This window comes from Loxodonta africana, chromosome 16, assembly GCF_030014295.1.
Source record: "Loxodonta africana isolate mLoxAfr1 chromosome 16, mLoxAfr1.hap2, whole genome shotgun sequence".
NCBI classification, from domain to species: Eukaryota; Metazoa; Chordata; class Mammalia; order Proboscidea; family Elephantidae; genus Loxodonta; species Loxodonta africana.
In genome coordinates, this window is record NC_087357.1 from 27,164,454 (window position 1) to 27,189,832 (window position 25,379).

General features: G+C 43.5%; 1 protein-coding gene across 4 annotated transcripts in view; it reads left to right on the forward strand.

The window, feature by feature from the left end:
* Positions 1-2,105: 2,105 nt before the first annotated feature.
* The window catches only part of SORCS1 (sortilin related VPS10 domain containing receptor 1), a 579,047-nt gene continuing 555,773 nt past the window's right edge, over positions 2,106-25,379 (forward strand). For all 4 annotated transcript variants that reach the window (XM_064269343.1, XM_003409127.3, XM_003409128.3 and 1 more), the window contains exon 1: positions 2,106-2,660. In XM_064269343.1, the coding sequence (XP_064125413.1) occupies positions 2,106-2,660 (555 nt within the window). The remainder of the gene's footprint in view (positions 2,661-25,379) is intronic.

The window sequence follows — 25,379 nt, forward strand, 5'->3', positions numbered from 1 at the left end:
TCTGTCTAGATCACAGCTTGCCAGACAGTGTTCCCTTCTTAGGAGGGTGCAGGCCTGGGTAGTGAAGGTGCTTTGGGGAGAACAGTCTGTCTCCTTTCAGAACAAACAGGATACTCTTTTGTCCTTTTAGGTACTCAAGCATATTGGCCAAAAAGCCTGCCCGCCTACGTAGCATTTGCAATTTTCTTAGGCTTTGTAGAATAATAAACCACCACTACCTGTTGCTGTCTAATTGATTCCAACTCATAGTGACCCTGTAGGGCAGAGTAGAACTGCCCCATAGGGTTTCTAAGGAGTGGCTGGTGGATTTGAACTGCCAACCTTTTGGTTAGCAGCTGAGCTCTTAACCACTACACCACCAGGGGTAGTCTTTTTATAGCCCCACTCTGCATTGGATTTGGTGTAAGTAGGGTTTCTCTTGGGCAACAGCAGGAGGGGTTTCATCAATTTAGGAGAAATTATCTATATGTGAGGATTGCAAAGGAACTTCAGGATATTTCAAACCTTAGAAGCAAATGGTCTATTTAAAAAAGGCTTGGGTTTTGAGAAATTCTTTGTAATTTTCAAAGCCCATTCACCTACTGTACTTTTAAACAGTAGCAGGGGAGCTGGGCTGGGCAGGAATTATAATCATACAATTACTCTACAGAATTTTAGGAGTGGAAGGAATTTTAAAGGTCATTTAATGCAACCAGGAAACCCTGGTGGTGTAGTGGTTAAGTGCTATGGCTGCTAACCAAAGGGTCGGCAGTTCAAATCTGCCAGGCCCTCCTTGGAAACTCTATGGGGCAGTTCTACTCTGTCCTATAGGGTCACTATGAGTCCGAATCGACGCGACAGCACTGGGTTGGGTTTTTTGGTAATGCAACCATTAGGAAGGTGAGAGATTGTGACTTGTCCGAGGTCCCACAGCAAACTAGTGTTGGCACACCAACTGCCTTGAACTTTGTTGATAGAGATCTCAAGGCACATGCTAGTAGCTCTGGACTAGACACCAAATGGCTCAAGAAAAATACAACTCCATGCTTCCTATCTGTATTTATTTGACAGGCAGATATGTAAAAGATACACAATAATTATTTATTCAATTAACGACTGCCGAGTTTCCTACCGTATACGGCGCAGTGCCAAGCACTGGGGATAAAATGACAAAGTAAACAGGGACACTTCTTCCAAGTTTTTCACGATTTGGTCTTCCTCCCCTCATCGAGTTTGAAATTTCTTAGGAAAGCCCTGATACACGCTCTGAAAACACTTAGGGGAAAATTAAGTTGAGGAAAGTGATCTCTTAAACAGGATTAAATGTAGGGAGATTGGGTTCCAACGGAGTGTTTTAGGAGGTCAGGAAAGGAACCCAAGTGTGGTAATTGAGAGACCCTTCCCCCCTCCACCCCTACCCCCACCCACGCATTCAGCAGCTCATTTAATTACATCACTTTCAGCTGCCGCCTTTCCGGGATCTCCACCGGCCAGACACACAGGCTGTGCTCTGGTAAGGTCGAGATGCCAACTCACAAAGACTAAGACACAGAATGAGAGGCAGGCTACCCATCCCAACCTCCTGCCCTGGAAAAGGCCAGCAAGAGAGAAAGAGAGCAACAGAGACTGAGTGAAATCATAAAGGAGGGACAAAAATCTGCCGACACTGCGACAGGTCCCGGAGCCCGCGGCCGGCCGCCCCCGTGGGAGGGGCGCGCGGGTTCGGCGCGAGGACCGGCGGCCGCGGGGGCGCAGAGCGAGCGGCGGCGGCGGCGCCTTCAGTCCCGCAGCCCCAACGAGCAGCGCAGCTCGGGAGCGGGACGCAGCGCCCGGAGTCCGGCAGCGCCCGCCTCCTGCCCGCGTCGCCCGCGCCCGCGCCCCTCCGCCCGTGACTTCAGTTCGGCTCCACCCCCGCGCGGCGGCGGCGGCGGCGGCTTCTCCGTCCGAACCGCGCTCGGCACAAGCCCAGCCCGGCCAGCGGCCGCCACCTGCCCGCCGCCGACTGCCCCGCCGCGGCCCAACTTGCATGGAGCTGGGGTCCTGAGCGCCTGCCTCAAGCCGGCCCGTGGAGAGCCCGCGCCGCCCCCTCCGGGCCGGGACCCTTCTGCGCTCCTCTCGGCTCCGCGATGGGAAAAGTTGGCGCCGGCGGCGGCTCCTCAGCCGGGCTGGGCGCGCTCCTCGCCGGCGCGGGGCTCTTGGTCCTCTGCGCCCCGGGCGCCTGCAACGGCGGCTCCTGCTGTCCCCAGCCGCACCCCGGCTCGTATCCGCACTGGACCTCGACCCCAGGGGGCTCCCCTAACCAGGGGCCACGAGGCAGGGCGCCTGCCACGCCCCTACCCTTCCTTGGGCGCCCCCTGTTCACGGTGGCCCCCGGGAACAGAGCGCTTGCCCTGGAGCGAGCCCGGGGCACCGGCTTGTCCATGGCGGGTGCTACGCGCTCGGTCCGGAGGAGACGGAGCGGAGAGGACCCGGAAAAGGCTGAAGGCGAAGGCGTGAACGGGAGTCCCCGAGGAGTGCTAAGGGACGGGGGGCAGCAGGAGCCTGGGACTCAGGAGCGAGATCCGGACAAAGCCACCCGCTTCCGGATGGAGGAGCTGAGACTGACCAGCACCACGTTTGCTCTGACGGGCGACTCAGCACACAACCAAGCTATGGTCCACTGGTCTGGCCACAACAGCAGCGTGAGTAAAATGGGACTGCGGGCCAAGGGGTGAAGGGTGGAAAGGGTTAAAGCCGGCTGTTTGATCTGATGGAGAAGAAAGGAGAATGGGGCTTCTGAACCTAGGGGATGCTCCAAACTAAAGTCTTGGCTGCCCACATTCCCCAGGAGTTATTATTGGCTACCAGGAGACCTACCTTCACCCCAGACCCCCACTAACACCATCCTAGTCCTCTCTAGACCCTGAACAGAGCTTCAAACTGAGCGCTGAAATCTCTGTTTCCTCTTTCTTTGGTCGCATGCATGTGTGGAGCTGAAGAGTAGACAGATGGGGGTTAAAGTATTCTGGACATGGAGGTAAAAGGGTTAAATTTCCAGACAGGCTGACATTCCCTCAAGTGACTTTCCCTTTCCTTGCTAGACTTACTGAGGAGCTCAAGTGGGATCAAGAAGACGTATTTGTAGGCTTTCCATTTTATATTGTATGCAGAGCTCCTGCCTCCTCCTTCCGCAGGGGGGAGGAGAACTGAAGTGGACAATAGGTGCCCTCAGTGGATTCCCTGTTTCTGGGGACCAAGTGGCTTCAAGTTTCAGGGCGGGAACTCTCCAGCATCTTCTAACAGCACCAGCAAGTGTGTTTTCAGAGCCGGGTCTTTCTAGCCTGTGAATAAGCGGTTGTTCTCTAGCATGATCGGTCCCAGGAAGATCAGATATAACCCAGTGACAGCAAACCCCTGTTTTCCCCCGTTGCCTGACCTCCTCTCGTGAATAGTGTGCACATATAAAGACTTGGCCCTCCCTTTATGGAGGGAGGAAAGTGATCCCTGGACTACAGGAGATCGATGGTACAGTGAGGGTGAAAGTCTGTATGCTTTGGCCATGTCAGGGAAGGTCCTAGATTTGTGGAAAAGCCTGCATGTCTGGAGTCTGAGGGAGCCATTCCACTTTAAACTGAGCCTAGAAACATCAATGAGCTGAAGTAGTAAGGAACCAGCTCTGTTGGTAACAGCTGAAGACAATGTAGAAGTGTGGAAAGTTCTCCAGGCTACCAAAGGCAGACAAGGAGAACATTAAAACCAAGGATGGGTAAAATTAAGACAAAAGAAATAAAAGTTGGGGCTTCCATCAGGAAACTGAGGTTGCATTTTTTTTTGTGTGTGTGTGTGATATGCAGTCTTTTCAGCCTAGTACTTTTCACAGTGTTTTCAGTTGTGAAGTGCCACTTTAATGTGTTGTGCTCATTGTCAGTTTTTTTTTTTTAAATGAAAGTCGTGAACCTTTTAAAATAATAGTCTGTCGTTAATGGATTCCTTGAGAACATAGACAGAAATTGTGTTAAGGAAAATCATGGTGATAGTGTTTTGTATTGGTGTCTCTGTCCTGAGAGTATTAACAGGGTTTTCTCTACAACTCAGCATTCACGACCGAGGCTGTGTCTTTATATGGTTCTCTAGTGGTTTAATCAAATAATTGAAGCAGAAAGTCTTTCCATTCAAGTTCTAGAGACCTTTGCCCTCATCCCCTACCTTAAGCTATTGTATCTTTCATATCATAACCACTAACATTAAGCCTCCAATTTGAACATGAATCTTCTTAAATTGATTGAATAACTTTTCTCACTGCTTTAAGTGATTAACTCAAAGCTTCTCGCTTTAAGGGGAGATTTTAAACAGATCAAACATGTTAGATCTTGTTGGATCAAGAAGAAAGGACTTTGGATTCAAAATATTTCTGGCTTTTAATGTAATTCAAGCTGTAAAATATTACTCACCCATTAGACCTCTACATGAGTTCATCTCTTGAAAGGAGAGTACATCTTTGGCAAATTTGAAACTCCATTTAAGAAATGGCGCCAAGTGCTGCCAGGCCTTTTGTTTTTCTTTTTTTAAAATGGTGCTTACAAGCCTAGTGGGGCTTACTGGGATCAGGACTCAAATGGGTAAAGTGCAGGGAAATCTGAACTACTGTAGAGAATAAACAAGTAGGTGACTGTTAAAGGTATGAGCACCCAAATCATGTCAATGAGATTTCTACTGTCTGACATCCCACATCCTATAAGGACACCGCTGCCCCTGCCCCTGCTCACATACAAATTGTTTCTTCAGTGTATACATACAGAGCGTGGAGGAAGAGAAATCAGCTTTGTCCTGGTCCTCCGAAACAAAGCTGACCCTACTTATGTGGCCCAGCTGCATAGGAGACACAAAATTGAAAATATTTTTAAAGGGTGAGAAGACAGAAACTGTTTTAGTAACTCTGTGACACAAAAAATAGAGTGGAGACCTGAGTACTAGGTCTGCTTATTTGTGGTGTGAATTTCTTTACCTCCAAAGTGGGGCCACGCGTGTCAGATTAATTACAGAGAATTTCATGCCAGGATAGCCATAAAAGGTAAAGTTTGACTGTAAAGTTTTGTACACCTGTTTGGAACTCTCATTCCACAGCACTGCATTTTCCTCCAGAGCTGGAAATCCAGTCACCTTCCCCTGAGGACAGGATCTGGGGCTCTCACCTTGTCACAGGTAGACATCCTCCCTCATAAAGCCGCCCCCAGCCTCTTCAGCGCCACAGGCAATTTCCATTATCTGAACCTGCCCCACCTTCAGCTAAAAAGCCTTTGCTAAGAAGGGCCTCTGGTTACAATAACACCTGCATTAAAGGTGCAAATGTATGGTAATTATAGGCTGTCTGTCAAGCTTCTGAGGGATTCTGGATGGTTCTCTCACCTCTTTCCCATCTCTCTCCTGCCCCCTCCACTGTTGGACTTAACGCAGTTGTGTAAAGACATGACTGCCTGCTTCATCCGTGGGTGTGACGTGATTCCTCTATACCGCAGCCTGCTTGATGGAAACCGTTGCTTGAGTTGATGGAACACCTGGGGGGATCTTTTTGGCATGAAAGGTGCTGGGTATGAATCATTTGTCATGAGATTGGTGTCGTAAGCAAGAACATATTGTTCCTACCCTACTCATCTGAGACATGCTGTGCCCTGATCTAAATTTGTATAGTAATCCTAGTGTGTTAAAATATATATTTGTCTATGTATGTGTGTGTATGCTTATTCCTTATTTCCAAGGAATTTCTAAGTGCTACCCTCATTAATCCTTTTAAAATACTTGTTAGGTAGGCGGCAGGTGTTAATCCTTATTTTTTATACTTTTATGCTGGAATTAATTAGGATAATTCACTTCACTATGTTGTCCCTTTGTCATAAAAATTGTTAACAGAAGCTTTCACTTATACTTTTCCACTATTTTAGTTTTAATGCTGCATTTCTTAAATAAAGATCATGATGGTCTGATGGATTTCCATGTACCTCTTTGCCTTTGGGTGTTCTGGTACTTGACATTTGGCATCCAACCTTAGTGAATAGACTGAGTCCCACTCTGGGCAAGGTTTTCTAGTAAATGCCTTGCATTCATCATCTCTCTTAATTTTGTTGTGACTAGTGTTATTACCCCCATTACACAGAGGAGGAAACTGAGACCCCGAAAGGCTAAATGACTCACCAAGAGGATGCAGGAGGTCATTGGCAAAGGAGGGGTGGAACCCAGAGTGATCTGACCCCGAAAACCCACAGAATGGCTTGTGTTATTGACTTTCAGGTAGAACAGAAAAACTCAAACCTTTTGGAGTCTGTTTTTCAAATAATCCTATCTTGGGTGGATTTCAGAAGATGATGGGAGGAGTGGATACTCTTAGCTGGAAGCTCCATCTCCCTATAGAAAAGAAAGGACTTTAACAAATGCCTGTCACATCGTGCTCCTTATCTTAAGAAGTGATTTAGTTGTTCTCACCCACCCACCTCTTCATCTTTCTGGAGACATGGAATCTGTACCTGGTGATTCATTGAGCATGAGGCAACCTGCAATCATTCAGCTTTCAGATCTGTTGTTCGTCAGTAATGGATTATTTTTCTGAGCTAACAGCAAAATATGATTGTATAGAGAGATTGTATATGAACACGACTTGGTGATATATTTTGATATCTTTTTTTTTTTTTTAAAGTAAAATGTTAAAGGATTTCAGCTTTCTCTAGCAAGCCCACATAATTACTTTTCTGATCAATGTTTCATGCTATTAACGAATGTAAATGTGCTATGGCAGGAGGAAGAAGGTATGTAAATGTGCTATGGCAGGAGGAAGAAGGTGGGCTTTGGAAGCAGACAGATCGGAATTTGAATCATAGCTCTCCTGCTGACCAGCACTGGGGTGGCGGGGGGGGGGGGGGGGGGCTTGATCAAGATACTTAAATTCTTGGAGTCCCAGTTTCCTCATCTAAAATATGGGGGTAACACTATAGGGTCACTATGAGTTGGAATCGACTTGACAGCAACGTGTTTGTTTTTTGGTTTTACTCCTCTTGTGGGTTTTTTCCTGGAGATTTGACATCATGTATGCTAAGTGCCAGGGAAACCCTGGTGGCGTAGTGGTTAAGTGCTACAGCTGCTAACCAAAGGGTCAGCAGTTCAAATCCACCAGGCACTCCTTGAAAACTCTATGGGGCAGTTCTTCTCTTTCCTATAGGGTCGCTATGAGTCGGAATCGACTTGATGGCACTGGGTTATGCCAAGTGCCTGGTACGTACTAAGTGCTCAGCGCATGAGAGTTCTTGTTTTTGTTTGAAGGAAGAATTCCCTACTGGGAGTCAAGAATCCTAGCTTCTAGTGAGGGAAGTATATGAAAATTTGATATGTAGTCATGGCATGTTGAAGTTTTGTAGCCTCAATTTCATCCTCCCTAAAATAACACTGATAGACTGGAGCACTACTGGAATCCTTTACAGGTTGAAATTAATTGAAGAGTGTGCTCATCCTGGAGATATTGTGTACCTACTATGTTTAAATGCACTGATAGCGCTGGGGATAGAAACATGGCACAGTGGCCAGTACCCTTAACCTGTAAGTGAGCAAGCTTTGTGTTTCACATGACTATTCTATTCCCATAACTCATATGCATACTCATTTATAGGAAGTCCAGAAATTTAGATCCAAGCGGGCTTTCATTTCAATCTGGGGACATGGATTTGCAGTAAAACATAGTTTATTAAGTATCTCTTCTCTCATTTTCATGTTAATCTTGCTATCTTTGAACAACAACAAAAAAAACCTAATCTAAGATTGAAACATAAACATACCTTAGATTTTTAATGAGATTTTCTAGAATAAATTGATGTTATAGATTGAATTGTGTCTCCCAAAATATGTGTTGTTAACCCTAATCTCTCTGCCTGTGGTGAAAAACCCTGGTTGCGCAGTGGTTAAGCCCTTGGCTGCTAACCAAAAGGTCAGCTGTTCAAACCTACCAGCCACTCCATGGGAGAAAGATGTGGTAATCTGATCCCGTAAAGATTAATAGCCTTAGAAACCCTGTGGAACAGTTCTACTCTGTCCTATAGGGTTGCTATGAGTGGACTTGATGGCAGTGGGTTTTGTTTTGTTTTTATGCCTGTGGTTATACTCCCATTTGGGAATGGGTTGTCTTTGTTATGTTAATGAGTCAGGATTAGTGTAGGGTGTATCTTGAGTCAATCTCTTGGGATATAAAAGAGTTTAAACAAGCAAGCTAAGAAGCAAGAAACCTGGAGATCTCTAAAGAAGCAAGAAGCAGACGCTGAAGAGGCAAGGAGCTTCCTCCAGAGCTGACAGAGAGAAAAAAGCCTTTCCCTAGAGCCAGTGCTCTCAGTTTGGACTTCTAGCGTCCTAAACTGTGAGGAAATAAATCTCTGTTTGTTAAAACCATCCTCTTGTGGTACTTATTTTATAGCAGCACTAGATAATGAAGACAGAATTTGGTACAGGGAATGGGGTGCTACTCTAACAGACACCTAAAATGTGGAAGCGGTTTTGGAATTGGGTAATGGGTAGAGACTCTCGTAGTGGTTAAGTGCTATGGCTGCTAACCGAAAGGTCAACAGTTCGAATCCACAAGACACTCCTTGAAAACTCTATGGGGAAGTTCTACTCTGTCCTACAGGGTGACTATGAGTCAAAATCGACTTGATAGCAACTGGTTTGTGTTTGGTTTTAATAGTAAAACCCTAGATTGCCTCGAAGAGACCATTGGTGGAATTATGGACATCAAAGGCAGCTCTGGTGAGGCCTCAGAAGGAAGTGAGGAGACCTATAGAGAAAGCCTCTCTCGTCTTGGAGAATACATATGTCACCAGCAAAAGCATGTTGCTAGAAATGTGGATGTTAAATGTACTTCCATCCACTCGTAGTATTTGTGGTATAACAGCACTGGATAACTAAGACAATCAATATGACTATTGATTCAGGGACCCCAGAAACTCCAGAGGCTTGGGTACAAAATAAGAATAATAAAATTTATTTATAAGAATGATTATTGCTCACCTTTAAGAAGTGGCTGCCATGTGATAGCACTATGCTAAGAGCTTTACATAAGGTATCGTATTTGCTTTTAATTCTACAGGTATTTATTGAGCTTCTAACATATATCAGGTACTGGTATAGGGATATATGTGGGGTGGTGCACAAAGATGAAAAGAGATAAAGCTTGCTCTCAAAGAGCGTTCAGCCCTGAGCCCAAGGAATCCACCTTTGAGACAGCGGAAGCCAAGTATTCTCAGTAGAGCACAAGTTGATACAGGAGCTCAGAGGTGGGCTGGGCATCTTCTGGCTTTCTTGCAGAGCTAGTACATCAGCTAAATCTTGAAACGTGGTGTGGATTTTAAGAAAGATATGAAAATATTACAAGAATATTTTGAGCTGAAACTATGGCATGAGTAAAAATTGAGAGTAGAGAAATTAAAATTCTTAATCTGTATCTAGGAAGTTAGCCCACCTTAAATGAAAAATATGTGTAACTAACTTTGTCATCTTGGAAATCATTTCAAAAATATGATTTAAACAAGAAATATATATACATTAATCTTGTAGTGAGTTTGAGTATATTCCAAGCCCAATAAGAAAACAAAAATCTGTACGGTCACTTAAAGCCATGACCGCCCTTATTTGCACATTAAATCCCAGCTGGAATCATCATTGTTTCATTTTTACCTTGACATTTCCCACGGTCACAGTTTTCACAAGAGGACTTTTTTTTTTTTTTTTTTTTAAGATCTTGGTAAAAAAAATATCACCGGCTGGGCTGCTCAGAGGATAAATTCATTTGACTCCCTGCCAGCTTATGTTAAGCCACTACACATACGGAAAATATTTGTCCTGCTTTGTGTTTGTCTCAATTACTGTCTCACATCTCTGGCTAGAAAGTATGGAGAATGCACCTGTGTCTGCTGGAGGAGGTACTGGCCAAACAGTCCCTGCAGTGGCCGAAGGCGAGGGCAGAGAAGAGGTGGGGTCAGCATGAGGAGGAGCCAGGCTATGCGCAAGTGTGGAAGGGTCACTCCGGAAGAGTGTGGGCTCTGCTCAGATCAAATGGATGCAATAGCAAATGGTTGGCGACAAACAAAAGTGGATTCTTACTGTGCAAGGTTTATAAGGAAAGAACAGAGCCTATTCTAAAACGTAGGTGGGAAGAAAAGGATGTGAATGTTCTGTAGGTAACCCTGCATGAAATTTCACATGTGCATAAAAGATATTGTGTCTGTTTCTGTAGCACTCCTGAATGTTGCTATGCCCCCTTAGACCTGCTATAGCCCTTTTCGCTTTTCAAACTGCTTCAGTTTTCAAAGATTTGAAAACTACTTCTATCACTTCAGCTGTATTCTTGCCACAGTCCTATGAGATAGGAAGGCAAATATTATATACATTTCTTGGATGGGGAAAGTAAGACATGGCTATTAGCAAGTTGGTTAGTGGAAGAAGAGGGTCAAAACGGTTTGTCATGTTATATGACTGATTCTTGGTTTTGTCCACTGTTGCCTTACCACAGGCCAGAGATAGAACACAGCTGCATCATAGCTTTAGGTTTGCCTGATGTCTGTGTACTTGTGTCCACTCCTTTTGCCATTGCAGGAGAAAGTTTGTATATTGGGCGTGGTGCTCCTGAGTTCTAGGCTTAGCTGTTCAAGTTATTGGCTGTGGGCTTCAGAGCAAGTTGCCTCATCAGAAGCCATGCTCGTGGATTGTTTAAACCCATTAAAAAGTGACCTTGAAGAGAGGTGATGGGACTTTTTGGAAGTGAGTTCCCAACAATAACCTATCTACCTTTGTATTCTGCTTCTAATGCATTTTGGAGATGAGATTACTTACTACTGGGGTTATTGCAGCAGGGGGTTGGGGAAGGAAAAGGACTAGAGCCACCTTTCCTCCTTTTTATCTTGTGCTGATTAGATCTAGTTTTAAAAATATTAAAGGTGGTCTCAGTCAAGGGAACCTTGAGTGTCAGCATTTGGGAACAGCAATAGTCAACCTGGAGGACTCACAAGGAATGCCTGTTGACGCTAATGGATTTTTATATGCTGAAGGATTGTAGTTGAGTCACCTTTTCTAACTTTTGGGCTGGGGCTTTGCTGAACACTAGGGACAACTCTCTGTAGCCAGATAAGACATATTGATTATAAAAGAAGCCCATCTTAACAATATCAATATAAATAACCACCGATTTAGTGAGCGGCTTCGTGAAAGTATTCTAGAATTTCACCACATTATTTTACTTAATCTTCACAATAACTCGATATCATTAGCTTCATTTTAACGCCATGAAAATGAGGCTCTAAGGTGTTCAAGAACTTGCCCAAGGTCACCTAGCTGGAAGGTGGAGGAGCTGAGATTTGACTATTCCTCTCTGGCTCCAAGGCTCTTTTGTTAGATCATGCCATCCCATTGTATGGGTGTTTTTGAGTTCCTGTAGAGGGTACTTCACAAGTTGGTACAGAGGCTGGTAGGGGAGCTGTTGGCCTGAGTGACACATCTCAAGGCTCTTGCTTTCACGTCATCCTGCTCTCAGGTCACTGACCTGCTGTACTTGACTTGATAATAAGTTGCTCTGTGGTCAAAGCCCTAACCTCCGTCCATACCCATGAGTGGCTTGCCTGGGGTTATTAATGGGTGGTGTCTTGTTATCCTGGGAGGACGTGTGAGATGTGCTGTTTGGTTTTTCCCTGCTGGCTGATGACCCTAGAATTACAATGTGGACAACTTGTGCACTTTGTGAAGAAAGCACTAATAAGAATCATGTTATCAAACTACCAGCTAGTCGTGTCATGCCCTGGAGCCAAGGGCTTGAGGCCTCTAGTCATCTTCCACTAACCAGAGTAGGAAGGGGTGTGGGGACTCAGAATCAATCCTTCTGCTCCAGGGCCTATGCAGGGATTAAAAGTAAAAGATCTTTCCTTATCTCAGCACTTCCCACTACACTCTCTTGATTAGAATCGTTAAAGAGAAAAGGGCTATTTTGGGTACATTTTTTACCCTGGCTTAAAAACCCACCTGCGGCCTCACTTGCCCTACCTTGTATTTTTCCGAACTGATGGAGGGATTCTTAACTGGGTAACCATGGGTTGTCTCATAGGTGCCTAGGGCAGTGTTTCTCAAAGAAGAGTCCTTAGGGTACCTGTTTCTATTCACCTGATGGAGAGGCAGAGCCCAGGAACCTTTTATGTTTTACAAGCTCCCTAGGAGATTCTTAATCACTTGCTGTTGAGTTAGTTCTAACGCATGTAGACCCCATGAGTGTCAGAGTATTACTGGGTTTGCAGTGGCTGATATTTTGGAAGTAGATTGCCAGACCTGTCTTCTGAAGTGCTTCTGAGTGGACTCGAACTTCCAACCTTTTTGTTAGCAGCCTAGCACAATAACCATTTGTACTACCACGGACTCCAGAAAAAATCATTTCCCTAAGATTTATGTATGAGTTTTGGGATCTGTGGATCCCTTTGAATATACAATTTTGTGTCAATATGATTTATTTTTCCCCTATGAAGAGCCGAAGTCCACAGCTTCTGTCATCTCCTCTATGGAAACTGTAAGCCCAATGGAGAAAACCCTTTGAAAAGCTCTGTATGAGAGCAGAGTGATGATTACATGGGTCAACACCTAGCCCTCCAGGCAGAGGCAGGTGTGCCTTTCTGTCAAGTGGGAACATTTCTATCATTGGATGTATTCTAGGAGTTGATCCTTTCTGGTTGTTCACACAACCGCAAGCAAGATGCATCTTAACTGGCTGAAACGGTATATGACTTTTAAGAGCACAGTGTTTTGGTGGTTGGTTTGAATCCCTGCATTTACCATCTACTGTATTTGGGTATAAACTTGAGCAATTAACTTTGTGACTCTATGCCTTAATTTCCTCGTTTATACAAGGGGGATAATGATTTCCATAGGTTTGCTTGAGGGTGAAAGGAGATAATTGATATCAAGATGCTTAAAGTAGCATCTGGCATATAGTAAGCAATCAATTAGGGTTAGTTGTTGTTATTGTTATTGCCATCATTAATTTGTTCATATTACTATGAATACTAGTAATGCTCAAATATGGCCTGTTAAAAAGACGTTTGTAGTATGTTACTCATGATTTTGCTTCTGTTTCTGTATTTTTATTCTTTTGCTCCATTTTCAATTTTCTTATATATGAAGGTGAGGCCCTGGCTCAGGCTTTTTGGCATCCCTTTCAGCATCTCCAGCTAATTGCACATCGTGGTCACTTATTAAATATTGGCTGTTTTATTTGCAGTTTCCTTGGGGGAAACTGGATTTTCACGTGACATAAGCAACTGGTGACCTTGTACATGTATGCTACAAAAGACAGATTGTATATTTCTTGTGTAACTTTCCACAAAATACTAGAGGAAAAACAAAACAGATTGCAAACTAGTACAAACATAAGACCCTGAGGGCAGAGGTTTTTCCCTTTGTTGTTCCCTGATGTATCCCAAGTCCCTAGCAATGTACCTGGGTCATAATATAAATATCTATATATTTTTGAATTATTGTTTCCTATGAAATTCTACTTTTGTAAAAAAGAAAGTACATAATTATGAAAACCAAGGGAAGGTATCACTCAAAATGTTTGCCAGGTCTTTTAGGTGATTTTTTGTTGTTGTTTTTATTTTCTCCTTTCCTTTTCTTTTTGTTGACTCACGTTTTTCATTGTTTCTCCGTGAACATACATTACTTGAGTTATTTTTAAAACTTATTTGAAAAAATGAAAATAAAAAGAGAGCAAGAGTGAACAAATAATTTATTTCATAAGGATCATGACAAAGCTGGTTCCTAGGTGAGGTGGAGGTTAAAGATGTCCCAAACATCCAACTTCCAAGCTGCCGTACCACTCCATCATCTCTAACATCAGCTATTCCCTCTCCCCAGCCCCCGTACACTCCCACCTGTTGTTGGGTTCCCTAATTCACTGCAACGTCTCACAGAACTCACAAACCATATAAAGGAAACGGCTCACACAGTTGTGGAGGCTGGCACATCCCAAGTTTGTGGATCAGGCCTAGGTTTCCTCTGACCCACATGGCTGCAGGGGCTGACAAACCCAAATCAGCAATTCAGACCACAGGCCACTGTCTCACAAAGCTGCAGAAGCTGGTGAATCAGGCCACATGATAAGACACTGGCCCAGGGGGTTGTGGAGGCCTGTGATTCTTCTGCAGGTCAGAGAGCAGACCTCTGGGGAGGTCAGTTGATCATGAACCGGAAGCAGGATCCAGATGCAGAGAGAGAGGGAGCCTCATTAGGACACACACATATATCTTAGATTCAGGCCATACCCCCGGGAAGGGTGTAACTTTAGTAAAGATGGAACTTTTTAGTAAAGATGGAACTCTCCTGCAAGGGTTCGACCCTGGACACACCGTACACCAATCCTACCTCATGAACATGTAGAAGTCAGGATCCACAACACATAAAATGGAGGACAACCATACAATACTGGGAATCATGGCCTAGCCAAATTGATGCTTAATCCCAAACATCACAGGTTCCATATACCTTATTTGCATAGTCCCACTCAGTCATTGTATAATAATCATTACAAAGACCATGGCTAGAAAGGCCATATTAAGCAACTCATTACACTGCGGAGAGCTTGTGACCTTGGCTTCATTTGAACTGAATTCCAGGCAACTAAATTAAACAAAGAGCCCTGGTGGTGCAGTGGTTAAAGGGCTCAGCTTTGAATCAAAAGGTCGGTGATTTGAACCCACCGGCCAGCTCTGCTGGAGAAAGATGTGGCAGTCTGCTTCTGTAAAGATTTACAGCCTTGGAAACCCTATGAGGCAGTTCTGCTCTGTCCTATAGGGTCACTATGAGTTGGAATCGACACCACAGCAGTGAATAAACTAGATAAAGAGCCCATGTTCAAGTTGCCTGCTTTTTTTCCAATCACTATTGTTGGGAGAGAGAGTTGGTGTCTAGGGTTTTTGCAAAGCAGCAAGAAGACCACTCTTTGTCTCTCTTCTGGGTGGACAGCAGCAGGTGCTACCCAACCTTTTGTTTGGTATCCACTTTGTTGATTTCAGAGAGAGGAAGAACTATAAGTAATTTCACCACTCTGACTGTATCTTCTAGAAATTCTAGTGATTCCAGTCCCCAATAAAGGAGCATATATTTCAGTTTACATCTCAGTCTCTTTCTCAATCTTGACCCTATTTCTACATCATGTTTTTACATGTGAATGCACACAAAATACATATATGCGCCCTTGTACAGCTATGTGCATTCATGTCACAGTAACTTAAGACCAGATGTACAAAATGAAAGTCTCCACTATTAAAAGTGAGCCCTTAGATAGGCTTGTAAGGCTAGGGTAAGTATGTTTATTGGGTGTGGGAATTGAGTGGAAGACCATCTCCGCAACAATGAGAAAGAGAGAGACAGAAGCAGAAAGAGAGACACACGAGAAGCAGAGAGATGGAGAGAGAGTGAGTGCATGAAAAGAATGATAGAGGCAAACACAGAAAGCGAGGAAGAGACAACAAAGGCTGATTGAGAAAGAGGAGGAAAAAGGGAAACCATAGAAAGAGAAAGGCCGATTGAGAGACAGAAAGAGTGGTGATAGAGGCATGGAGACAGAGTGAGAGTCACAGAAAGAACGTGGGAGATGAAAATAAGAGAGGAAAGGGTCATTGAGAGGGGAGAGCATGCAGCATATCAAATCATAAAAAGCCCAGAGTAGACCTGGTCCTAGGCTGATGTACCTTCTGACTATACTGCTGGGCTTCTCTGGCCTTTTGCTTTGGAGATTTTGCACCTGGGCATGTCGCTAGCAGCAGCAGGCATTCCTGCTCGTGTGATGGGTTGGGTGTTGGATAGAAGGGGTGCGTGGAGCATTTTTACATTTTTCAGAATCCCTTAAGAGTGGTTTCCATTGGAAAGTGGGACCGATGGTCTCAATAGTGGAAAAAAGCAACTTTTAAACTTTCCGTTACGTTCATCTGCCCTCTTTTGAATTTTTACCATGGGTATGCATTTCTTTAATAATAAAAATACTAAAACGTGTTTTAAGTGCCTGTTGTGTCAGCACTGTGCTAAGTGCTGGAAATACAAAGATGAAAAAGACCTGATCTTTACCCTTGAGGGTGCATGTTCTGGTGGGAACAGACACATAAACAGATGAACTGCAATTTAGTGTATTAAGTGCATAATAGATGTAACAGGGTTTTGTGCAAAGCGCTATGGGAGCAAAGACGAGTGGGAGACAACTGATGTTGCCTGAGAATGGGAGGCAAAGCTTTAAAGCAAACTGACATTTCAGCTAGGCCTTTATACAAGATTAGGACTTTTCCAGATAAATTAGGTTTGGGTAGGAGGAAAGGCTATTCGTTCCTGTTTGTAACTCCCTATAGTGCAGATCTCGGGTTCATCTTAGGTTGCTGGCACAGTCAACAAGCTGTGACCAGGGTGCTCTCTGTCTCTTCATCATCTCAGTGCCCAATATACCTGGAACTAAGGCTGACAGTGTTTTAAAATAGCAGATTAGATTCTGCATCTTGGAATGTTCTATTAAGTACTAGGCCTCAACTGGCCAAATGAATCTGAGTTTTCCAAAGAGAGAAATTGTCCGCCTAAATCTTCATACACACACACACAAAATATTTTTAAAGTATTGCTATCTCCTCTTTTCACAGTAGAATTTAGTGTTCCAAGGTCCCCATCTGACTTTAGGGTATGGTGACTTAGGAATTTTTCTCTAGTGTTTTGTGCAGCTGTAGCAGAGGGAACAACTCAGGCGCTTTGCCAATTAGAGACAAATGATTTGGGAATGAGCTTCCCAGCTAATGCTAAATATGCCCCGAGACTCATGTCAGTTACTGTCTTCAAAGAGCTCCCTTCTAGTCACCTAAGAAGCCCTGGTTTAATTTTCTACTTGGGTCTCCCCGTGACATTCATTTAACTTCCATTAAGATCTTGGGGAAAGGAAAAAATGTATTGCTTTAAAAGCTCACCAACTTTAGAGGTATCCTAGAACCTCCTCTGTGTGGGTCTTGAAAATATCTGTCAAGGAGCAAGATAGCATTTTTCATTTTAAGGAAAGACATTAATTTATCTTTCTATTGCAGATGGGATTTGAGGTAGTTTATTTGGGGGGGTGGGGGCAGCAGATTATAGCCTGCAGGCCAACTCTGGCCACCACCTGTTTCTGTATGGCCCACAAGCTAAAAGAAATGGTTTTTATATTTTTAAATGGCTGGAAAAAAAAAATCAAAAGAATATTTTGTGACACATGAAAATTGTATGATATAAAGTTTTATGGGTACTTGTTTGTGTATTGTTGATGCTTTTGTGCTACAATGACAAGAGCTCAATAGTTGCAACAGAGACCTTGTAGCCAAGTATTTACTATCTGGCCCTTTAGATAAAATGTTTGCCAACCCCTGATTAGGGAAGGGAGCCCTGGTGGCATAGTGGTTAAGAGTTCGGCTGCTAACCAAAAAGTCAGAAGTTTGAATCCACCGGCTGCCTCTTGGAGATGCTAAGGGGCAGTTCTACTCTGTCCTGTAGGGTCGCTCTGAGTCATTATCAACTTGATGGCAGTGGGTTTGTAATTACAGCGTTGGAGAGAATGTAAGCAGTGAGGACCTCACAATTGTCACGTACATGCCAACTTTAAAATATCTCTGTGGCTCTTTGACCTTGGTTTTCTTGCCTCAAAGGCATACATGCTCCTAGCCATTGCAGATTCCCAGTCATCAAGTAGACCTGTCCACCCATGTGCCTGTGCCTTTTCTCATGCTGCTTCCACTGCCAAGCAAGTTAGTCCATCATATCTACTCCAATGAAATCCTTTTCAGTCTTAAGACATAACTTGGATATCACATCCTTTCTGAGGACTTCTCCAATTTTCAAGAAGAAATACCTGAATCTTGTGAGAAGAGATCTTACGTGCCAAGTCACTCTCTCTGTGCTTCCTTCCAAGAAGCCCGAGGCATCGTCTGGTTTGTGTTCCAGTTAATGGTGAACTGTAAAAGGCACAGCTCCATTCTTTTAATTTCTATGTGCCCTGTGTTCGGCACATAAACCAAAAAACCAAACCTGTTGCCTTCGAGTCAGTGCTGACGCATGGTGATCCCATGGCACAGAGCGTAACTACTCCATTGGGTTTTCTTGACTGTAATCTTTATGGAAGCAGTTTACCTGGACTTTCTTCTGTGGCACTGCCAGGTGGGTTTGAACCGCCAACCTTTAGATTAGTAGCTGAGCACAAACTGTTTCCACCACCCAGAGACCTGTGTTTGGCACATACCTGTTGCTCTTGAGTCGATTCTGACTCATAGTGACCCTATAGGACAGAGTAGAACTGTCCCAGAGAGTTTCTGAGGCTGTAAATCTTTACAGGAGCAGACTGCTACATCTTTCTCCCACGGAGTGGCTGGTGGGTTTGAACTGACAACCTTTCAGTTAGCAGCCAAGTGCTTAATCACTGCACCACCAAGACTCCTTTGTTTGGCATATGAGATATAGGAGGTGCTTTATAAGCATGTTTTAAAATATCAGAACACTAAAACAGTATTTGATTATTTTTATTAACCTCTTTTGGTTAGGAAATTTATGGTCAGCATTGGCACTCCAAAAAAGTGAGCTGCCTGAACTCACCCAAGGTCAAGTGGATAGCAGGTAGTTTAAATCCAGGCAATTGGGGGTCTAAATGGCTCAACTTTGAACCCACTATGTTCTATTGCATTTAGGACATATTACAACATTTTATCTTGAGGTAGGTTCACTGTACTGATTCATAAAGCGTAAACTATGTTGGTTGCCTCGTCCCAATTGTTCTGGAAAAATGTCCCAAAATTAAAGGTAGGTGGAAAGAGAGAAGCATAGATTCAGACCAAATAATCAAGCTATGTTGGAGGCCACAGCTTAATCATATTAGTAGCTGGTGGGGATATGTCTTGAGAAAGCCTGATGTTCCAGCTGCCAGAAAGAGCTGATGGCTGGTAGGGGCTAGCATAGCCTCGGGCCTAAGGGGAAAAAATAACTTCATGTTCCTCACTTAAGGAGCTGAATTGAGAACCATCCCCCATGATGCAGAAGTCTCAGCAGAGCCAGAACATTTGAGAAGTGACGAAACATATTACATTGTGAGAAATAAAATTGCATTTGTGGTAATGGACTAAACAGAGAGCACCATAAAAATGAGAAAAGTATTATGGGTTAAACCTACATATTCTTTCTGGCATATTTAACTGAAAAGTCACTTGAGAATTGCTAGGTTCTCCAAGTTAAGTTTGGACATGATAGGATTTCAGTTAAAGGTGGGAAAAGCCTACCACTTAATGGGGGCTAGAGAAATAATTAATAATACCAAACAAAAACCAAACCCATTGGAGCAGTACCTGTTACCCACTTTGTCACCGGGGATCTTAGTGGCACAGTGCTTAAGAGCTAGGCTGCTAACCAAAAGGTCAGCAGCTGAATCCACCAGCCATTCCTTGGAAACCCTGTGGGGCAGTTCTGCTTTGTACTACAGAGTCACTATGAGTTGGAGTCAACAGCAATGAGTTGACTAACATAATAACAATTACTGGTTACTTATTATATGTAACTAGTAATAAAATAAAAAAACAAAAATTTTTTTTTTTTTTTTATTATATGTCAGGCACTTTTCTAGGTGATACATGTATTTGCAACAAAAGGAAGTGTAGGTACAGTTATTATTCCCATTTAGAAATGAGTGCCTGAAGAATGGGAGGTTAAGTAACTCACCCAAGGTCAAGTGGATAGCAGGTGGTTTAAATCCAGGCATTTGGGGGTCTAAATGGCTCAACTTTGAACCACTACGTTCTACTGCATTTAGGACATATTATGACATTTTGTCTTGAGGTAGGTTCAAGTAGTTCATTTAGTCAACCATTTCTCACTGAGTGCCTAACACATGTCAGGCATATGCCAGGACCTAGGGGGTTTATTCATGCTCAAAACCACCGATAGTCCTGAATGTCCATGGGCTTAGAGCATGGTGGTCTATCCATTGCATTTCTGCATGGATTTAAAAGGTCCTGATCCAAGGTTCCTTTTGAGAGGTACACTTTCGGAATCCTAAAAGCTTACTCATTCCTTAGGAGTTAGATAATTTTAAAAAACTGCTGGAACCATTTTTTTTTTTTTTTTTAATGAAATGAGCATTGTTAGGCAACAGGTAGAGTGCTGGTTGTTATAGTTAAAATAATATAAAATGCATTCCTAGACATCTATGCATAAAGAAACAAATACTTAGGGCTCTCCTTATAATGGACATTAGCAAATTAGTTTGTAGGTATGGGTTTGAGTAATAGACATTTATGCGTGATAGACACACGTCTCTGCTCCTACTTCTGCATATCATCTGCTATACCTGTACCTATAGCCAGATAATCTCATTCAATGTCTCTGCGTTGTCTTCAAATTTTGTTGCAAATTCTGTTCTGTAAGTACATAATAAAACTGCGCAGCTGCTTTTTTATGAATCCAAAATGCTTGCCTCAGTTGTATGATTAAGTAAAGACTTTATGTTCAGATGAAAAATTGATAAAGCTATTTAAAATTCAGTAGTGACTATAGCACCAAATTAAATTTAGAACTAAAAGGCGGTTATTTAGCAAAGGAGCTTGGGAGCCTTCCTTCTTTCAGTAGTTCTTCTCTCACTTGGAAAATGCTCTCTGTTTAAGAAGGAGTCCTTGGTTTCTTTTTCCAACCCACAGACTTTCTGAGCTGGATTGAGTTGGGTGGCATCCTGCTGTACAGGCAGTCCCCAGGTTATGAACGTTTGATTTACAGACAACTTGTACTTGCCCTTGAATGTTAGGTAGATTTGCCCTCACTTTGAAACGATTGAACCAACCCCTACTGGAAACAATTTCTCTGTCACAGTCACCTTCATTTGCTGCATGTGTAGCTTTTAAATCATCAAAAAGGCTTCAAACCCTTCCTTGCGCTGAAGTAATGCTAAATAAGAACTGTATGTGCCTGTTCCAACTTAACTACAAGTTTGAGTTAGGAATGGGTCTCGTTCATAACCCAGGGTCCGCTGCTTGGACTTCTCCCTAGCAGCTAAGTTGCTTTAATTCAGTCAGAAAGACTTTGAATTGTCTGACCTTGATTTATTATTAAACTACCCTGTAGCCAACTTGTTTGTATTTTAAATAGGCTTTTATTTTTTTATTTTTAGGCCTGCTTAAATTTTATTTATGCTAACTTGTTTACAGAATCTATAGCTGTGGAGTCATAGGTTTATAATTAAGTTCTATTCTCTTTCTTCATTAAAATATTTGGTGCATGCTGGTTCATTTTCCTGCAAAATGATTTCGTATAGGACAGGGTTTCTCAAAGTGCAGCAATTTGACCACGATTGAGACAGAAAACCAGAATAAGAAATAGCTTTTGGGTCTTGTAGACAAGACTGTTTCTGTCTTCTGCCTATCTGGGACCGCTGGCAAAATGTTCCCTTCCCAGAAGTTGCTGGTCTCTGGCCTTTCTCCAGTCTCTCCTCGTTTTCCTCTTTGGGTGATTCAATTCAGCGACCTTTACTTCTCCAGTTCTTCCTGGTAGTTCAGGTAACTTGTACCATCAGGAAACGGCCAATATGTTTGCCCTGGACTTCCCTACCAAACAATCTGCTTAATTCATCACTTGCCCCTGTTTCAACACTGCCTCCCACCTACATTGGTGTTTACCACACTGTTGACTGATACATATGAGCAGTGAAATCTGAAGGCTTTCACACCTCCGCCTTCATCCACTGGAAGATAGAGATTATCGCCACCTTGTAGAAGAGGGATATAGACTCAATAGCACTGTGCATCCTGATGGCTTAATTCCTTAAAAGAGGCACTGCAGAAAGCCTTGGCATATTGACATAACCATTTCTTTTTTCCCTTTCAAGAGGTGGTGTGGATATTTGTCACATATATATCCTTATAATCTCGTGTAAAATGCAGGCAAGTAACTGAATGCAAAATGCCTCTTCTGTCCCAGCTGTGAGGCTGTCATTTCTCACAAATTGTGACTGCTTCCATACAGGTTAGAAGAAAACTGTGCTGGAGAGGGAGAGGGATGTCAAGGAATTCAGCAGGTGGAGCTGTTCCCGATGAAATGGTGCTGAACCTGGCTCTGCCTTGGGGCTCAGCTGCTCACCACTGAGTGACGACTAGGACAAAGCCAAGGGCTTTTGTTTATTTGGCCAAGACCAGCTAGCTGTAGGTTCATGCTCTACCTTCACACCCACCCCAGCAGCATTCCATATGGGTACATCTTCTGTACGAAGAAATGAGGTACTCGTGGGCCTAGTTCTGCTGACCAAAGATGATGTTCCCATTCTGAAATTAGGAACATCATTTTTGGTCAACAAATAGCTATTAGGAGGAAGGAGAGGGTAGCAGTTAAAAATATAGACTGTAATGCCTTACATTTTGAGTTCTATGTGTATACTCTTTGGTACAGCATTATGAATCCTATTGTGTGCTTAGTTTTCTGGTAGGGGTGAGAATACAGAAATAGTCTATCTCTTTAGGAGTTCACAGTCTAAAGGGGAACAATTAATAGTTAAAAATGCAGTTTGGTAAGTGCAATACACAGGTGTTCACAGAGGAAGAGAATCTAGCCAGACAGGGGTGGTGTGAAGTATGGTGCCAATGCAGACGTCCAGGACTTCCAAGAAGAGGTAACATGATGTCTCCATTGAAATATAAAGAATAAGTAAGATCTTTCAAGGGAAGTCGTGGGGAAATCCTGTTCCAGGCAGAGGATCAGCATGTGTAGCATCTGAGGCAAGAAAGGGAGCAGCTCCTGAAAGAAAGGGAAAGCGCAGGGTGAGGGGTGGAGAGGGAAATGTGGCCCGAGAGGCGAACTGGTGCCATATCATGAAGGATCTTGTAAACCCAGCTGAAGAATTTGGACATTGTTCTGAAGGTATTAGGGAGTGACTAAATCACATTGCCCTTTGGAAAAAAAATATAAGGCAACAGTGAATTGGATGGGCAAAATATTGGAGGAGGAGACACTCGTCAGAAAGCTACTTGTAGAATTCATTCATCCATTGATCTCATGTGTGAGGCATTGTGTGAACAGCTGAGTGCCTGACAGTGGATACTGACAGTGCCTTTTGGTTTTCACATATACTCATGCAAGATAACACTACAGAGGGCAGGGCCAAAGCAGAAAACCGGTAACAAAATACGTAGAAGCAACTGTGGTGGCTTTTGTCTGTGATAGACTTCATCCTTTGTGTTTGTAAGCATAACACACATTGCCTCAGTAATGCCAGGAGTGAGCCTGTGCTAGGAGTCAGGATGCCTGGATGGTGTCCCAGTTGCATCACAAATTTCCTGTGTACTTAAGGAGAGTCATTTTAATTTCCTGGGCCTATTTCTTCCATTCCAGAATGAAAATGGCAGACTGGAAAATGGCTGAGGTCTCTTCCGTTATATAAACCTGTACAGGCTGTCCCCGGGTTATGAGCGAGATCCATTCCTAAGCACGTCTTTATGTTAAATTTGTAGGTAAGTCAGAACAAGTACATACAGTTCTTTGTTAGCATTACTTTAGTGCAAGAAAAGGCTTGAAGCCTTTTCACTGATTTAAAAGCTACACGTGCAGCAAGGGAAGATGATTGTGATGAAGAATTTGTTGTGAGTAAGGGGTTGGTTCACTTGTTTTAGAATGAGGTTAAACTTATGTAACATTGAAGGGCAAGTACAAGTGGTCCGTAACTTGGACGTTCGTAACCCGGGGACTGCCTGTAAATGTGATCCTGCCATTGACCCAGGTTAAGAGAAGCATTTGAAATGGCGTTTAAGAGGAGCTGGAAGAAGAGCCACAGTTGAACCCGGTTGTTAGCCTGAAGTACTAATATTGCAAGAACTCAGCGGGGTACAGCATATAGATTTGCAGCATGCTAAGTAATTTTAATGTTGGCCTGTACACAGGTCACATGTGCAGGTAGGCTGTGGGTAGATCTACCTGAACATACAGTTGGTGTTTAATAAATATTCAAATTCAGTAAATTTAATAAGTATTCAAATTGAATTTTAAACAATGTTAAAGAGCAAACCACATCCGTCTTCCTCTACTCATGATGCCTAACATGGTGCCCTTCGCACACTAGTGCTGGAGAAATGTCAGTTGATGAAGATGATTTACAGTGTCATCCTCTGAGCAGAGCTGAACATTTATGCGTGAAATGCACTTGTGGTTTCGGCGGATCTCGCAGTGCTGGCTCTCCGTGCCACAAAATCCAAGCTCCCACCACAGCCCTGTATTCATGAAATCAGTCCCCAGTTGGACCTCTCCTAGAATCTCTGTCTCACGGGCCCACGTTTTAATACCTTTATCTTCTCAAACTTCTGCGCAAGGCTGTGCATGGAAACCACAAGAAAATATGGAATGGGCCCCGGGAGGCTGGAAGTGAGAGGACTAACCCAGGATCCATATTTCCAGAACGGAAGAGAAAAACTTCGGAAGACTAGAAGCAGTTGAATTGATTGGGAAGGGGGGGTAATATGAGGTGCCACAATCTCTTTTCCTCCTCTTCCGTCCTTTCCCACTCCTTAGAGTGAGGTGCTGTGTTTTATGTTGTCAGGAACTGTTTCCCCAAAGTGCTGCAAGTCAGGGGAGAAAGAATGGGGCTACTGAAAGGGAGATGAGCACTGGTGTTTCTGATTGCGTTGTATTCAGGGAAGTTGAGGGTTTGCACGGAGGATAGAAAATGACCCTGCTGCCTCAGCAGAGTTCCCTCAGTGCAGAAACACCGCTAGGACCGCGTTGGGCAAGCTCCTGTGTTCAGCGTGAAGCCAGGCATCTGGGAGTCATGATCAAAGGCGAAATCTCCCCTTGGCTGCAGCCAGCCTTTAAAATAGACCCAATTAGGCCCTCAACTGGGAACCCAAGGGATTCCTCTGACCCATGCCCACACCACTCCATGCACTACCTGGAACTTCTGCTTTCAACACAGACAAGAAACCATAATAATAACTTCTTGCATGATAAAGGGCTAGGAGCAGTTTTGAGTCAATGATCTGAGCACTGCCCCCAAAGCAAGTCTGTATTACATTAACTACTACCTTCTTGAAAAATAATCCAGTAATCCTTGTTGGGCACACTGCATACTTTCTCAGTTTGTTCCAGTTTGGAGAATACTAACAGTGTTAACAATTGGTCCTGGGAGGAATCCTTGTAGTTTATGTTTTTACCTGAAGAAGACAGTAATAGTTTAATGTGTTTCTATGTTAAATCATGTGTGTGTGCCGCCCCCCCCCCGCCCACGATGGCCATCTCTGGAAAAGTGGCCAAGATAAAACTTTGCCTAAGGGGACGCTTGGTACAGAGCCTAATGAACCCAATTTGAGTACACATGAGATTTTGCAGATACTTTCATTCTTAGCTTTTCTACCAGT